At 43.9% G+C, this 17,725-nt stretch overlaps 1 protein-coding gene across 2 annotated transcripts in view; it reads left to right on the top strand.

Annotated features, from left to right (window-relative positions):
- Nucleotides 1-3,172: 3,172 nt before the first annotated feature.
- mxi1 (max interactor 1, dimerization protein) overlaps nucleotides 3,173-17,725 on the top strand; it is a 30,541-nt gene continuing 15,988 nt past the window's right edge. The window contains exons 1-3 of one of the 2 annotated variants that reach the window (XM_083765333.1): nucleotides 3,173-3,525; nucleotides 6,501-6,609; nucleotides 10,317-10,346. In XM_083765333.1, the coding sequence (XP_083621459.1) occupies nucleotides 3,294-3,525; nucleotides 6,501-6,609; nucleotides 10,317-10,346 (371 nt within the window). In that variant the 5' untranslated portion in view covers nucleotides 3,173-3,293. Of the gene's footprint in view, nucleotides 3,526-5,825; nucleotides 6,299-6,500; nucleotides 6,610-10,316; nucleotides 10,347-17,725 lie in introns of those variants that run through there. The other variant, XM_083765334.1, reaches the window with a different exon arrangement.

The following is a 17,725-nucleotide window of genomic DNA, read 5'->3' as shown; positions in this document are numbered from 1 at the left end:
CAAATGAAATCAACAATAATGTAATACAATTGGAGGTGATTAAACGTAGCTTGGAAAGCGTAAATCAGCAAACAGGAAAGGAAAAAAATAACAACAACATAAACCACCTAAACATGAAAACAAAAAATTTAATAAATTTGTTCCCAATGGGAAATCTATGGGCAACTAGTTAGACTGTTCTGGGGTTGGGCCTAACCAGTGAATTTAGAGGGATCTGCTGGGGAGTCGGGTCTGGGGCCAAACCTTGTATACAAGAATGGAATTTCGAAGTCCACAATCAACCACCAACTTTTCAGAGACTCTACTCCATCGCATTTGTGGGCTTCGAAATTCTCGGCCTGTCCACCGACCGACTCCCACCTGCAGCAGTCCTTTTATCTGTAAATAACAGAAAAAACAAACAAAGAACGAACTGGTGAATGTCATGAAACAAAAATAACATCGTATCAAACAGACAGATCTAGTTAGAGAGAAAAAGTATGCGTATTTCAGATTTTCAACAGATACAGATAGATTGACATGTGGGCCACTACAGGGCAACATCGCACATGGAATACAGACAGACCGTTGAATCCTAAACTACACATGTTATGTTTCATAAGAAGAACAGGTTACCACATGGCAAGACACTGAACGCAGAGAGAACATTACCGAACTATGTGCACACCGGCTTGACATGTTATGTTTCAAGACACTGATTCCGATCAGGTTAAAACATTACGATGACTCGCTATGTGCACTGGAAATTGGTGAAGATTCACCAGAAAAGTAGATTATTATGATACGATGTATGGCAAGGGAAAATGCCAGATAATAACTATTAAAAAAAATGAACTAATTTGACAGGCGTTCACAATGGAAACCTCGTAAGCGCCACAAACAGAGACATGCACGCAGAGAACCCAGCACGCACATACACACAGAGAGAGAGAGAAGGAGAGCCTCACACACACACACAGGCACAGAGACTGACTCCAAACAGGAAACATGGAGAGAGAGAGATAGGGAGGAACCGCTCCCACACACACTGACAGGAAACTTTTTCACACAGGCAGGGAGAGAGTGAGATAGGAAGAAATCGCTCCATGCCTCCCCCCCTAATGACACACACAAATCACTGTTTTTCAAAGAAATAAGCTAAACGTTGAAGCTGTCCTACTTCTTTTAAACAATAACAACAGTTTAAACACAAAAACAAATAGATTACTTAACTCAAGAATAGCGCAGGAGATCTCAGGAAGCAGATTTATGGCGCAGACTTATGGACACGCGTGGTCCACAGGTCCAGTTCGTGAAGGCATTCACGAACCCCATAGCTGGTAGTGTCCAAAAGGATAATCCAATGTTCCTGAAGCGATAAATAACGACCAAAAAACAAACCCCTCTGAAGATAACTCAGCGGAGCTCTCGGGGAAAAAAAAAAGAAGAAGGAATTTTTTTTCCTTATCTGATTCTTTTTTGCCTTTTCGGTAACAGCTAATTAAATAAATTAGACTTACGCACTTCAAAGGAGACTCGAAGAGGACCAATTTGATAGGAATTTTATCCCATCATGAGATAAATAACAGGGGCGGACTGTAAAAACCCCTTTAACTATAAAATAATAAAGATAATAGCTCTCGTTAGCCGAAGAGCTATAAGCTGTGAGTCTCCGAAGCAAAAAACCCAAACTGCCCCGGATGCTCACAGAGTACATTTACTTTAGGAGTAATCCCATTACAATACTTATACTTAACTTTAGCTTTGACCAAAATACTTTAAGTAAATTAGCAAACATGAACAGAGGGATTACTCCATATACCAAAAACATTACCTTATTTTACCCCACAGAGAGACGTCCATAGCAGAAGGAGGTTTTTAGTCGTTTTATATTATCGTTTCAGAGAGAAATAGAACATGGATACACAAACACAGCAACAATAATCAAATACAGAGCCTAGACCCCGTGGGGTCTAGTAGAATGGTTGGGTTTCTCTCTACTGCCTCCAAAATGGCAGACAGTATTTATACTCTACAATACAAAATGGAGAATGGTACGTGGCACGACCGAGGAGTATCGTACTCAAAGTATGGAAAAGTACTGGAATGGAAAAATACAAAACACAGAAGTCTATCTAGGCCTCAAAGGATAAATTTGTCAGGGAAGGGGGTGCCGGCCCGGTTGCTATGGCACCCGGCTGATAAGACAGCTATGCAGCAAGGCCAAATTCATGTAGGGAGACAGTGAGACAGTGATTCACACTAACAGCGCGAAGTCACTACACAGGGCCAAAAGGGTCAAAAGGTCAAAGGAAATGGTCAATCAAGCATAAAATATAAACAGATAGAAATTATCTATCAGATGTAGCCAGGTGCTTTTTAGAAATCCACTCGTAAATACACCAGCAATGGCACCTTTCAACCTCCAAACAGGGCAGCACTCAGATGGGTTTCCTAGCTTTCCTTCCTCTGCTGCTACTGCTCACAGAGGGAGGAGAGGTGGGGCAGGGGAGAGAGGGACGGACCTTCATAGGTTCCCTCTGTGTGCGTTGGACTTGAAAGTTTCTGTCAGTGAACTTTACATCAAACAGATCATGGCCCGCCGGTGGCTCTTTGAAGTGATGGAGGGGGTACCGCAGCCGCTGTCTCTACACGTTGCTTTTCAAAATGTACAGACACTGTGGAATTGTGGAAAAGCCAAAGGTCTGCTGAGATCAAGGCTAAGGTCTAGCACGGTCGCTCAGACTATAGCTGTCCTAGTTACCAGTCCTGTCACTCATATGAGAAAGACGTTGCTATACTTTTAATTATTAGTTGTTCTCCTCTCTATTAAGGGTACGTCTAAAAAAATGTAAATATAATTTGGTTATCATGGCAGCCTATCAAAGACATACTTCTTAGCCTACTTAAAATACTACTAAACATACCGGTAATGTGAATTATAAGACAAATATTAAGAAGAATAGACGACTACACTAAACCAAGAGAAAGGCAAACCAAGTGTGAATGAGAGAGTCTGAGATTATAACTTTAAGATAAATAGTACATTATTTATTTCATCACTCACGCTGCTCAAATAAAAGGCTTGGAATGAGCCTACAGGCGCAAGGACCATGCGGAGCTCCTGAGGCAGAGGGAGGCCGGGCGCTCAGAATCCCCACGCACCGCAACAGACAGGCATTGGCCGCTGTTCCACATTACAGCCCGCATTCACACTAACCCATACCTACCTACAGTACTGGTCTGGCTGGCAGCTGCCTCAAGAGTTTATTCCGCTAAGAAAGTAGTCTGATTTCACATAAACCAGGACGAAAATGGCCAAAAGTGAGAGGCAAAGAAGAGGTCTGTCTCTGAAGACCGAAGAAGTGTTTTTTGATTCCGAAACGTCCATGGATCAGCAAGATTTCGACATGTCTAGTTGCCCTTTTAATGACGTCTTCAATTCCGAAGACTCCCCCATGGATCAGATCAACACTTTTCTGAAAAATGTGCAAGTTTTGCTGGAGGCTGCTAGCTTTATTGAGAGCGCCGAGAGGAAGGATGGAAGTGAGTTTAATTGTGTTGCATTTTGGCCTTTTCGTTTGCTTCAGAATTTTACGAAAACAAGACTTGCATTGTCTACACAGTCTCAGACAACAAAGGGCTGAGTTCATTCAACTAAGCACCATAGCCTAGGCTGTTATAATGTCTATGCCGTGCGCACTTAACTAGTGCATCTGCAACATTACATTTTGTAAGGGGTAAATAACCTATTTGTGGTCTAGTGTAATTATATTTAAACTATGTTTCGTTAGATGCATCATGCATGTGGGACATTGCAGCACTTTGCAACTGCACTCTAAAGCAAACCAATTATCTATCATATTTCCCTGCAGTAGAGTACAGTGATACAGTACAGTACATGACATAATGATTGGGTGTGTGTGGGTGTGCATGCTGGCAGCCACTCCGTTGTGAGATAAATTCTGACCACATTGCAGCGCCCTCCAACCCAGTTGAGGATGATGTCATTGTGTCCTCGTATAGGCTTTGGTTAAAACAACTTTAATCGATAGAGTTATACAGCCATTCTTACTAGTGAATGTTGAGTTGGCAGTGCGTGAAATTAGACGAAGACACCTCGTTGTAAAACGGCATTTAATTAGTTTGTGTGGTTTTATATTTTGACATTTTGGGCAGCTTGAACCACCCTTGTCTTTATGTCGATTACTTCTCTGTAAAATCATAATAATAATAATCATCATCATTATTATTATTATTATTATTATAGTCTACTTTATTAGTATTGTGGTTCTGCTAATCAGTTGCAAGTAATGTGAAATAGATTTGCTTGTCATCGTTGATCTTTATAAAGATATTTGTTATGAATAATTGAATACTGTCTAATCGGAGTAATCTCTAATGCATATTGCACTACCGTTGTGGCCGTTTGGCTAAATGTTATACTGTAACATGCATATGTTGCAGCAGATACTGGGTACTTTACCCCCCCTCTTCACCGATTGTTTGCTTCCTGGTTTTATATTTGTGGGTGTTTTCGCATGGCTTCCACATGGCGCAAAACGCCTTCATGATTGGCCGAAAGCAAGTTCGCTTCTCACGCCTGTCAATGCCTGCCACCAATCGAGTACCTTCTTGACAGTGACGTCATGTGTTGCTGGGCCTGGCTTCGGCCGACACATGCACCCTACCACACTGGTGAATTATGGGATTTGTAGGATTTGTGGGATTATTGTGGAGAGAGAAACCGTGACAGGGACACTTGCCATGCTAAACTGAGGTCCAATAAGGGCCACTAGGGTGGGCAGCACAAAAGTATAGGGGGGGGGGCAATCCTGCACGCACTGCATAGCAAAATAATAATAATTGCAGGGTAAAATCCCCAAACCTCCCGAAATGCATATATCATCAATTCATCTTCATCATATCTGTTTATCTATCGATCCATCCATCTTCTTCTTCTTTGACCATCAGTAGGTCACCCAATTTCCATCAGCACCCTTAAAAATACTGCCCACTCAATCAGAAACGATAAAAAAACATATTCCATATAACTGTTGATTGGCTGTGCAGGACCCCCCCCCCCCCCCCCCAGAACCGGCCCTGGGTCCAATGTTTTATTTTTGCGCATGTAGCATCCGGTTTCAAAACTCTCCCATCATCATCATCATCATCATCACTACCCACAGTATTAATCAAAACATACGCTTCCATTGATTGATAAGCTTTAGGCTTATCTTTAGGCTTACTGTATCTTGTAATGTATGACGTATGGTGTGGCACTGGTTCTCAATCTTTTTAATATTGTCGTTCATTAGGCCACAGACCCCCATCATAACACTGAGATTGTAGAATGGTTCCATTACAGACCTGTATAAAGGGTCCATTTGGTTCCTAATTACCAATCATTTAGGTGTCGACCCCTGGAACCCCATCAAATGCCCCGGGAGGTCCGCTGAACCCACTTTCAGAACCACATACTGTTGTAGATGGGATTTTACTTGTATAAACAAAGGTAAAATAGTTGACTATTGACCCATATGATTTTGCTAACCGAATAGCAACAAATACAACAAGTACAGTTAGTACACCACACACACACACACACACACATACACACACACACACACACACACACACACACACACACACACACACACACACACACACACACACACACACGTTAACTGCAGGGTGTCGAGTTTGTATGCCTGTGTTAAATGGACCAGGCCATTCAATGACTCGGTTTCCCAGGGTACCTCGCGGTTTGACAAGCCCCCCTCTCTCTGGAGGTCCCCGCCCCCCAGCTGTAGAAACCTAGGTAAACAAACTGGGAGGAAAAGGCAACGAGCAACAGCAGCAGGGACTTTGCTGGCTCTGGGCTGATAGGATATTTTATATTGTTTTATACCTTTTTTTTGTACAATTTGTTATCGTGTTTCTAATACACTTTTAGTACTTTGATACACTGGTTTTTATCGTTTTTAATGATAGGCCCTGTGAAGCTTTGGCTGCAGCTTTGTAAGCTGGTGGAAAACACTGGCTTGTTTTTCTCTCTCTCGACAAAGGCTGTTCGTGGGCCAGCGAATATATTGAACAAGATCTTTTTTTCAAAGCAACATCGTGTGTGTAAAAAACCGATCGAACATTTCAACATTGATCAGTTGTACCAGTTGTTTTGGAAAGATCACGCTATACAATCACGTTAAAACAAACCAACACTAATCCATATAGGCAAAGAGTACTATGACGGCTGTTCAGGTGATAAACATCCAGCTATTATTGGAAGCTGCGGAATATCTAGAAAGGAGAGATAGAGGTAATGGTGGAATCCCCTGCATGGTCTGATAAGAACTTAAGAATGGTTAAAAAAAATACACTGCATTTATTTTATTTCTGTACATTGTAAACGAGCGTGCGACTGTGTCTGTGTTTACGTGGCAGCCCCATGGCTGCATGGTTGCATGTTATTGCTGCGATGAGACGTGAAGCTCACCACCACCTTTTTCTCTTCCCAACAGAATGTGAACACGGATACGCTTCAACGTTACCTTCAAATGAAAACACAAATAATAATTACCAGCGGCAAAGGAAATTCCGAAACAAGAAGTTCAACAATACCCACAACAGGTAAGACTTTTAAATTAAGTTTCCCTTTTCCTGTTATTTGAGCATAATATGCCTGTTTGTGACAGCCCTTGGTATTCGATCAAAGTCATTCGTCTTAAATGCTTAATAAAAACAATTTTGCGCAAAATGTATAATTTCGTGCGAGGGTATTAACGCTTAACCAAAAATAGCAGATCTTCAAGCAAACAACACGTCGCTATAGCGACGTGTTGAAGCGACGTGTTGTTTGCTTGAAGGTCTGTCTTGTTTTTTATTAGGTTTCGGTATAAAAGCATCAATGCTTTTCCTCAGTAGCATGTTTTGGAAAATATATTTTTCTAGTAGCCGAAGCTAAGTTTGTATGCAGTCATAAAACGACGTTATTTGGGAATATTTGTCTTTAAAATAATAATAAAATCCAATGGTAGGTTTAGTGAACGTGTGGGTTAGTGGGGGTAGGTACTGGTAGCAGCAACAGATCGCTAGCATTCATCAGCTGATTGTCAAGCTGCCTGCAGCTGCTAGGGACAAGGGTAGAAGTTACACCCACAGAACGGAACGAACAATCCTTTACAACAATGTGCCGCATTTGCTCCACAAGCGACTGAAACGCGTTTATTATTTTTTATTGTTGTACATAATGCGTTTTGTTAGTCTATTTTTGACGTGAGGAATTTTCCACATTTTCACATGACATCATTGTTGTCTACAGTGTGGGAGTGTGTGACAGTTTTATCACCATCCCTAAAAAGGAAAAGCTGCTATTTTTTATGGCAAGTTCGGCTTGCAATCCTCCACAACACAAATACCTGGAGATCTTTGAGGAATTATACGTTATTAATCAATCGGTTATATATTAGCTATATAGGGTCTTTTTGCAGTTTCATTATTCTGAAACATTGAAAAAAGTGTAGTTGAATTATTCTTGGATGGATTGTGCATCCAGCATGTCTTTTACTGTGTAATATCTGAAATAACAAAGTTGGATAACAAGAAGACACGGTGTCAAATATACATAAGGTGCATGGGTCAACATAAAATAAATTGGCTTTAATATGTCTTTAATTATCATGTAGCTTTGAGTGTGTAAGTAATCATGTAGTAATCATGTGTGATAACAAATCAGATGTTGCCACATCATGTGCATCGGGGGAACAGCCAGGGACAGCAGCCAAGAATCTCCTCTGATAAAGCCAGAGTTGTGTGCTGAAATGAAATAGCCGATCTACAAGCTCGTATGCGAGGCTGTGTGTGACACGTTCTGATCTGGGAGATTGGCTATTTTCGTCTCTCGACTTGACCGTGCATAAATCAATCAGCTGATACGATGCATTGTGATTTCACTTGCCACTATGGTGCTTACATGAATCTTCCCATTGACAACTATGTATCAAATGGAAGCCTTGCCTCCTCTGTCTCTCAGAGCTTTTTAATATTAATGTAGGAACAGGCAGGCCACAAACAGGAACCGTGCATTACTCATCAGCGCAGCATGCACGCTCACTCACTCACGTTGCCCAGTTCTGCATGGCAACAGTCACGATCAGATATAGGTCCGGGCTTGCTCCAGGTGAGGCCACCTCCTTTGTGACATGCCCAGGCTTAAAGTGATGGGCTTATCTCAGTCTGTCCTTTCACCTACTGTTTACAGCGGGGTCGCCTTTATCTCATTGACCTGCTGCCTGTGTGTTGCGCGCGTGTGTGAGTGTCGGTTACGTGCATGCCCATACACAAGCATGCTTGCGGAACAACTCAGTGTTGTTTATATTGTCATTGAGATTCTGACGTGTTGATAGATGATATGGGAGGAGGTGGGTAACGGGTTTACATTTACAATGATAAAAGAGCATATAAAATCAAGGCGACTTAGATTGAATTTTCGGAGTGGGTTCTGCTGGAGCGTATAGAGACATTGTGTGTGGTGGTGCTTCACTGTTGGCTGTAGTGGGGGGCTGGGCTAAGAGATGCCACTGATTCAGAGTAATGGTAGCTTCACGAGAGAGAGAGATAGAGAGAGAGAGCATGCAAGGTGGGGGGGGGGGGCTGTCATACAGATGAAGTAGCTTAGATCAGTGGTTCCCAACCTGATGCCCGGGACCCCCTTGAGAGTCACCAAATATCGCAGGGAGGGCGTAAGGCCCTGTCTATTTGGAGGTAGTCCTACATTGCACAAAATGTGTCAGGTGAAAACCTGACTATTGAAAGACCTTGTTTTTTGTATCTACATTCTACACGCTCTAACATGGCGTGTTGTGTCGGATGAAAGAAGTTGGGCTCCAAGGACAAATGGTTGTGTGACAGTGACACATTTAGATGTATATAAGATGCATTGATTATTTTGTGTGGTTGGCCTATTATTCAGAGCATAAGTATTACTGGGGGAGCTGCCACACAGTTGTAGAATATGTGAGTCGCGACCTGTCAAACACATGCACGTGAACGCTAACGGCAGTTGTGGGTTTTCTGGTAATGGCGCAGGCCAGCTTATTAGTTAGGTACATGATTTCCTTGTGATAGCTGCTAGTTCTCTTAGGCCATAGATCTTGTCATGTTCAATTAAATGTACTGTCACAGTTGAGTTGATACCCAGTCTTGCATACCCTACTACAAGTACTGTAATGTATTCTAACAGAGAGACATGTGGTGTTTTTATTGGTATAAATAATTGAACACAAAAAGGCTCCTTTTTCTTATGTGGTGACAACTCCCATGTAAGACTAATCTCACAAGCTTTTTTATTTGTTTTTATTTTGTAAGGAACCAAAGAAATGTTTAAATTTGTTTTCTTTTGTTTTGGGGCTACCTACCCCCTTCCACCACTAGCACCACTACCGTCACCATATTTCCTGTGCCCCTGCTAACAGCACAACAGGCTGTCATGTTAATACAAGATGAGAAAAGAGAGAGTGGGGAGACATAAATCCCCAATAAGGAGAATTGATGATCACATGACCCAGGAGAAATGGGTTCCTCCCCCTAAGCCTGTCCCCGTGGTGCAGTGCACTTTATGTGGCGAGAAAGGAACCCAGCCGTTTATGTAGCAGGAGGAGGGCCTGTGCTGCCCCTTCAGTGTGTTTCCACACAAAGAAGCTCTTAGGGGCCAGCTGATTCACTTTACATTATTAACAGAGCACTGAACCCTGGCTACCGTGTGTGCACTCACACTTACCCACCAGTGTATGTACTATGTCAGTGCACCACGTGTGCGTGTGACTGACACACACACACACACACACACACAGATCTGTTGTAGTCAAGGCTTTGTAGTGCAACTTTGCAGGCCTGACAGTCATGTGGGGAGGGTGGGACTGGGGAGTTTGTTAGCATTTGTGCGAAGGCTGCACTGCACTTGGCCCTGACTTTGTCTCATTTGGGATTAATTAATAAATCCATTGAAACGAGGCAAAGCCAATTCAGTGCGTCTCTCTATTGGGCTTTGTTTATACAGCTTATATGTATATTAGCCAGGCTGTGCAGAATGAGGCTCCAAGAGTGAATAGACCTGAACATGCAATGCAAGTCTAGCCTAGGCTGTTATTAACCACTTATGCCCTATTTTACACGTCCATTCGAAAATAGTTGATCTACAATGCATCTCGATGGGATGTGTGTGTGGGCTTGTAGGTCGGTTATTTTTGAAAAATGTTGCTACATTTTGAAAACTTGGGATACATTTACACTGCCAGGCTGCAAAGTGTTTACATGTTCTCTACTTTCTATTGTTGCAGGTCCACACATAATGAGCTGGAGAAGAATAGGTGAGTTGGCCTTCCACTTTTACGTTACTTCATTTGAGTACACTTTATGCACGGCACACACACACACACACACACACACACACACACACACACACACACACACACACACACACACACACACACACACACACACACACCTCCTTCCTCAAATCGTACTCTTACTTTGCTAGGTTTTAGCCAGTGTCCACAAGCAAGCATTTCCTCTTCAACAGGTCATTAAAAACAAAAGTAAAGGCCAGGGCGACCTAGTTCCAGTCAGCTAAGGGCATTTCTCTTTCTGTCTCTCTAACACTCCTGAGTCACAGCTCTGCATGGGTTTATGCAACAGTGTGGTTGCTATGGGCTTTGAGTTACATGGACAAGGCAAGGGTGCCATGCAGGCAGGGCTGAAACTGAAGACCAAAGTTCAGTGCTTGTTGAAATGTAAAGATGTCTTGGGGGTGAGTGAGTGTGTGTGTGGGGGGGGGGGGGGGGGGGTTCTGCCCCAACTAGATGCTTGCTTTTCATGGTTTCGTCAAAGTACTTGGATTTTTCATTTTATAATGTCTGTCTTCACAAGATAGCATCTGTGCGCCATTAGGAATGTGCCGTATTGAAATAAGTGTAGGCCATGGCGTGTGATGGTTTGCCAGCCACTGCTTATTCGGTGGAGACAAAAGATAGTGGTTTCTTAAGTAGAAGCCCTTATCAGATTGTGATTCCACCGCCCACATCGGGCACTAGTCGTCTGTGTTTTGGCTTTGAAGTTTCACAAGACAATCGTGCTGTGAGAGGGTTCACTTCCAGACCATAAATAAGAACAGCTAGACTTTCAGGATTTATGGTAAATAAAAAAAACAACAACCGCCTTCCATTTCATTATCTCCAAGCATGTGGGTACAGTGTGTTAACTATCGCTTAAAATCAATATACTTTGTTGACCCGTGTACCCTAGGGAAGGGGTCTATACTTGGTTCTCTCCTTTTTCTCCTCTACACAAAAAAAAGGTCTACAAGCTCTCTGTGAAGGTTTGCCTATTGTGTGACATGCCCAGAATATGGATGCTAGCGTTACCGTGGTTAAATATAGTCCAACACAGAGTTCATGCGTCATGATTGATGCTAGTATACGTTGCCTTGCTCTCCCCCCCCCCCCATGAGGCCAGCCGAAAGCCCAACTGGTCCATTCAGATAGCAACAGTGCAGCATCACCCACACAGGTTGCTTCGTCAGTGTTCCTCCATGCCACCCCATGTGACACCGCCATGTGTGGGATGTGGCAGAGATAAAGTGATCCGTGCCTGGTGTGCTCACGGAGGCGCTGGCCTGGAACATGCTGTTCTGTGCAACACTGCACAAGGCATGATGAGGCACCTACAGTACAAGTCCTTGTCCTTTTAGTTTGTTCAGCTGAACACCTTGAGCCTGGAGTTGCTGTTTGTAGGGATGCATTGATTAATCGGCCGATACTTGCCTTGCTGATTTTCCATACTTGCCATCTTTATATTGGCAAATGTGTTATGTATATATGTGTATCGACGCTGACTATCCAGCCAAACTGTCGAGAATGTTGCGGTCTGTTGCTCGGTTCATCGCTAGTTGTTAGGATTTCAGTTCCAGCCCAATCACATGTTTATTAGCAAAGACAGAGAGAAATAGAAAATCCATCTTTTATTTGTATTAATAAAAAAGAAAAAAAAAGAAAGGCACACTTTAGGTCGAAATCACTTATAATCCCCACTTTTTCTTTTCTTGCCAGCAGTTAATCCAATTCCCCTTTAAGCACTGTCCCGCTGTAAGCTATATGTGTCAGGCATAGTTGTGCAGTCAAGTGTGTGTGAGGCTTACGCCATACACGGTAAAATCCACAGTGTTAATTTATCCATTTGTAACTCTTGAGAGTGTACAAATGTACACTCTCTTAAGAGTCAAAATGAACCCGTAGGGCTTTACTTTGTAATTGTGGAGTGGGGCAGCCCCGTCTTTCCATCGCAGCAGACTCCTCTAGTGCTGTAAATTGGAGGCGGCGGCCCCTTTACGGCCCAGTCTGGCAGGGGCCTCTGCAACACTTTTATCAGACCCTCACATCTCGCTGCGGCTGTGAAGGCCTCGCCTTCCTTCAGCTACCGCAGGACCAGATAACCTCTCTGCAAAGAGCTGGAGTCGTGACGGGGCAAGACCACAGGACTCGGATGAAAGGTTTTTTTGTTTGTTGCAAAAACTCAAATTCCAGATGCTCGCATAGTGCATGCAGCCCAGCAAAGATAACGCAGTGGCCCTGCCACTTTGATCGACGCTCCGCATAACAAACTATTTTACTGCCACATGTCACCACTAAATTACACTGTTAGGTTTAACAGTACACGGTAAAGTCCTCATTGTTAGTTTAACTGTGAGCGTAAATCTGGACTGTGGGAACAGATATAACAGTATTGTATGCTGCCACTATATATAATGTTGCTATTCTAAACAACCCCTTTCATCACCTTGTCCTCTCAATAAGTCATTGTTGTTTGAAACGTGTCAAATGGTGGGTTTGCTCACATTATGCCCCAGCTAAGGCCAGTGGTGGTTTAGTCATGTTGAGGCTGAGTTGTATAACACAGGATGAGGGAATTACACGCTGGTGCGCCGATAACTCTTTCCATTTTTCTTAGGTCTTATTTTAGATACCGGTATGTCAGTGCAGAAAGACCGGAAACCACGGGTGTAGATATAATAATAAATGAGTCTATTTAGGGTTAATCGATATGACAGGCTTTTTGCTCCCTACAGTAAAATCCAAAGGAGTCAACGGTCATCAACCTGTTCATTTTCATATTGTTTGTCAATGTGACAGATTTAGCTGCCCATGGCAGGGTCACATATGCAATATTAGTTTTTCCACTCTGTCCTTTAAAAAGCTGAGTTTGTGTAAACTGTGCCAAACACCTTTCAGTGTGGGCTCTCTGTGGAATATTAACACGGATACCTCCAAGTCATATTTACCAAATAGCCAGTCTTTTTTCCCCAAGTTTTGCTTTGTTTTCCTCCTGAGGGTTTCACCTGTAACGACCCGCCCCAAAAACGGGGATGCTAGAGTTAACCCATTCTGAACGGGAACCCCTTTTGGTGTTTTAAACTAAAGCATTATGTTATACTTTAGCTATTGAAAAATAGCAGATCTACAAGCTCATAGCGCGCCACCGAGTGGCGCGCTACGAGCTTGTAGGTCTGCTATTTTCTTTAAATCGTGAAAATGCGGCACAAGTCTTTGGGTTATGTGGTTAAGGCTTAAGGTGGCACGCGAAGAGCAACCTTGAGGCCCCACTTAGTATTGTTTTGTTCTGTGTCGGTGGCCTGGGATAAAGGAAGATGGTCACGCCTCATTTACATTCGACATTGGATCGGTGTGTGGGTGTTCTCGCCCGCCAGTTTTTTGTTTTTCTTTCCAAAAACTCTTTCCCCTTACAAAAAGTGCAAAACACACACAACCCATTCCACTTAGACGCAGCCTACAGAACACTTTGTCATTACGTGAGTGTGCTGTCGTGGGGGACCCATCTTGACTAATAGAGTCATGAGTGTTTTTAAGATGAGTAACTGGAGGTGTTATTCACAACAATTGTTGTAATGACCTTCAGTTAACCAGATAGTTTGATATCCATGATACAATGAACATTTTTTACATCCTCCTTTGCTCAATATATCCAGCTGTAAGGTAATAGGTCTGAAAGGAAGTGAATAAATTAATTCATTATCAGTAAATAAAACCCTGAGGAGAAAAAAAAAGGTTTTGTAATCAATTCGTAAGAGTAAGGTGTCCCAATAGTTTTAAGTGGTATGTTGTTTTAGAGTAAACCTCGCCATTCTTATCTCATTCTTCCTATAAACTTAACACCTCTGTTTATAAAGCCCCAGCTCCATGTGTTCTGGATGTGCTGCTGCTGATGCAGCCTCTCCGTTGTCTGCCCAGTGAGCGTGGCCTATTCTGAGGCTTCGCTGCAGGGCCTAAAACCGGCACCATTTGTTCTCCTCCAACGTGACGACTTGTAAGCTTTTCTTGGCTCGGGAAAGCGGCTTAGGGGACTTGATCTTTGGTCTGGCGAGCCCAGCCAGAGCTCTGATGGAGCATACGCGCACGTGCTACTCGGGGCACGTTTCCCCTGCATGGTGTTGTCCAGTGCCAGTCCGCCCACGCCCCTGCTAGCCTGCCCAGTGTTTCATTTTGACCGACGCCGGTGACGGAGCAGGAGATAGTCATTGACAGGCTGATGGGATGAGAGGAGGGATAGGTCGAACACACCAGACTCGGGAGAGCCTTGAGTGGCACACAAACCTAATAATACGCTCTCCCTGTGTGGTGCACAGGGGACAATCTAACCTGTAATTAACACAGTGATCTACATTGGGTAAACCAGTACCAGGGTGGTATATAATTAACACCAGAGCCCCGCTCAAATGCTGGTGATTGTGGTAATAATTGCTGCTGTTAGTGAAAGTAGGTCACTGGCTTTTATACCAAAGATACATTTCTTCCAACAACTGATTTACCACTCGCACACATTTCAGGGTTAAACGACTTCCAAAAACAGCTTTAGGAACACTTCAGAGGATCCTAGTTTACCTTTTTTCGGTGCCCACACAGGCTCACCCATAACGCCCTGACTACGCAGCGAAGCCCCCAGTGTTCATTAGTACATTTGTACTCTCTCAGACTTTAATCAACACTGAGGAGTTTACTGATGGGTCTCTCTGCCCCCGGATTCTCTGACCCTTCTTTGACTCTGGTTATCTTGCCACCTCCTTGTTGTGCCCTTATACAGTAAACTGCATCCTCACCGCATTCCGTGAAAGGACAACGTGTTGGCAAACTAACAGGGCCGGGCGGCGGGCATACAGGCTTAGTCAGCAGGTCGGAGCCCAAGGTGTTAGCCTCAACGGGCTTGTTTAATTTGAAGGACTGAAAATAGCAACGGTGTGTTGTTTTGAATGAGAGAGAGAGAGGCCGTGAAGTTTATGCACGAGGAAAAGTATCAAGACTCCTGCTGTGTTCTTTCTGGTCTCTCACCCTGCAATAACAGCCCTTCGGCCCGTCCTCCTACGCTACGTTTTGCCATTAACGGTAGCGGTGGTGGGGCAGACTTGTTGATAAGCCCACGCTAGCATAAGTGTACTGACATGCTGTTGTTACATTGCGTTCCAGGATGGAATGCTCCCATGTTCCTTCGCTTGGTAGTTAGTTATGCTGCTTAGTCATTTAGTGGCCACGTTGAACTATATCCACACCTAAATAAAGGCAGAAGAAGTGAGGAAAGAAAGAAAAAAAGAAAAATGCTTATTGGGTGGAAAACAACGGCATATTTAGGCTAGATCTAACTGTCTATTTTTAGCCTCACAGCCGGGGAAAAGGGGGAAAACACCACACGCTTTTGACCAATCCTGGTGCCCCATGATGTTAGCAACTCACCAATGAGAGTGCAGATCTCCCCGACTATCTCATGACTTTCTCTCCCTGAATGCAGGCTGTGGACGAACAAAAATATTGTAGAAGCATAACATATACTGTGTATAATGTATTTGGAGGAATAGTACATGGAATAACTTTTGTTAAAATTGTTTAAATCAACTTAACCTAACCTTGTTGAGTTTGCACGGATACTGTGTGTGTGTGTGACTGTGTGACTGTGTGTCTCAGTGTCTCTGCATTTGTGTGTTTGTGGGAAAAGGATGTAGTGTGGGCTATGTTTGGATTACGATCCCCATCGGACGTACCAAAGCCTCTCTGCACAGCTACATGGCTGTGGAGAGGATGTGGTCTGAAGGGGCACTGAACCCCCCCCCCCCCCCCCCCCCACCCTCATCCCACACACACCTCGCACAGAGCAGCTAACATCTGGCTGAATGGCCCTCGGTTTGCACCAGGCCTGTTTTAGGAGCCAGGCTGCCATATTGCAGTTTAATCCAAAGCTTCTCGTCCTGACCTAGGCCAGGTCGCCAGGACCAAGCAAGGGGACTAGGGGTGGGTGGGTGGTGCAGGTCAGCAGCTGGTCGGATGGATGGATGGATGGATGAATGGAAGTGGAGACACTTGATTTTGAGCATAGAAGGGATTGGAATCATGTGCGTGCGTGCGTGCGCCGTTGAAAAATAAAAACAATGTCTTGGACAACCCAACTAAAGGCATGTGATCTCTACCTCTTTCACTTCTCTCTCTCTCTCTCTCTCGCTCCCCTTCTCCCTCCGAGAGTGAAGCCTTTGTCAGTGGAGCAGATTAAAAGGCAGTGTGCACGTGTGAACTAATCCATGTGTCAGTGATGGGTTTCATCCCCATTCTCCCTTGGCTCTGCTACACATACCGCACAGCTGGCAGGACCCCCCACCCCACCCCCTCCTAGTCAGCCTGGTGTGTGTGTGTGTGTGTGTGTGGTTTTTTCTCTCTCTCAAGCTAACCAGTCATCTTTCTTCTTCTCTGTCTGATGATCTTCTGGTTTCCTATGCATCCCCCCATCCCTCCCTCTTCTTCACTGTTGCTATGCGTGGTTGCGGATGCCTCTCGGTGGCTTGGCATGGCGTCAGTGTGTTGGCGTGACGGCGGGCGGTGTCGGTCTGCCCAGTAATGACTGCTGTCCGTCCGCGCTGCACTTTATCCCATTTTGGGCGGGCACCCCTTTTGGTGTTTTAAACATTATGTTATAATTTAGCTATTGAAAAATAGCAGATCTACAAGCTCATAGCGCGCCACCGAGTGGCACGCTATGAGCTTGTAGGTCTGCTATTTATGAAAAATCGTGAAAATGTGCCTCAAATTTGGAATATATTTTTTCAGAACAAACGTTTTTAACTCAAATCTTTGCTTCTGGGGGGTCCCTGGAACAACATACTTTCAGATGGGGGTCTCGGTGGCCAATTACAGATCATTTTTGGGGTCCTTGACATGACATATTGAGTGATATAGGCCTAGAAACATAGGTATTTCAGAAAACTGTCAGGATTTAGAAGACATTTTTTTCAGGCCTGAATGGGTTATTTACCAGCCTTCCGCCTGGGGATTGGCTGCAAGAGGGGTTCCCCTATGATCACACATTAGATTCTTTCCTCCCTTTTTGGGGGGGTTTACAGCCTCCCATTAGTCTGTTATTATAGCAGCTCCTACACTTTCAGTGTGGTTTCCAAATCCCGCATCTCGCTCGATGTTTTTCCAAGCGAGTTCCTAGTGGCGATCATAGACTAAACAATCCCGCCGGCGGCGTTCCCATCCGTCCGCAGCCACAGTCACAGGAAGGTGGGACTCTCTTAGCAGCATGTGAGTCTTTGGAAAAGATTGAGAACACAATTCAAAGTTAATTGTGAATCTAAAAAGGAAATACAGCTTTGAGAATAATTAACCACAATTCTGGCACACCTATTTTTGGCATGGCA

The sequence above is a fragment of the Protomyctophum parallelum genome (assembly GCF_964188405.1).
Source record: "Protomyctophum parallelum genome assembly, chromosome: 5".
NCBI classification, from domain to species: domain Eukaryota; kingdom Metazoa; phylum Chordata; class Actinopteri; order Myctophiformes; family Myctophidae; genus Protomyctophum; species Protomyctophum parallelum.
This window is presented reverse-complemented; position numbering and strand designations above follow the sequence as displayed.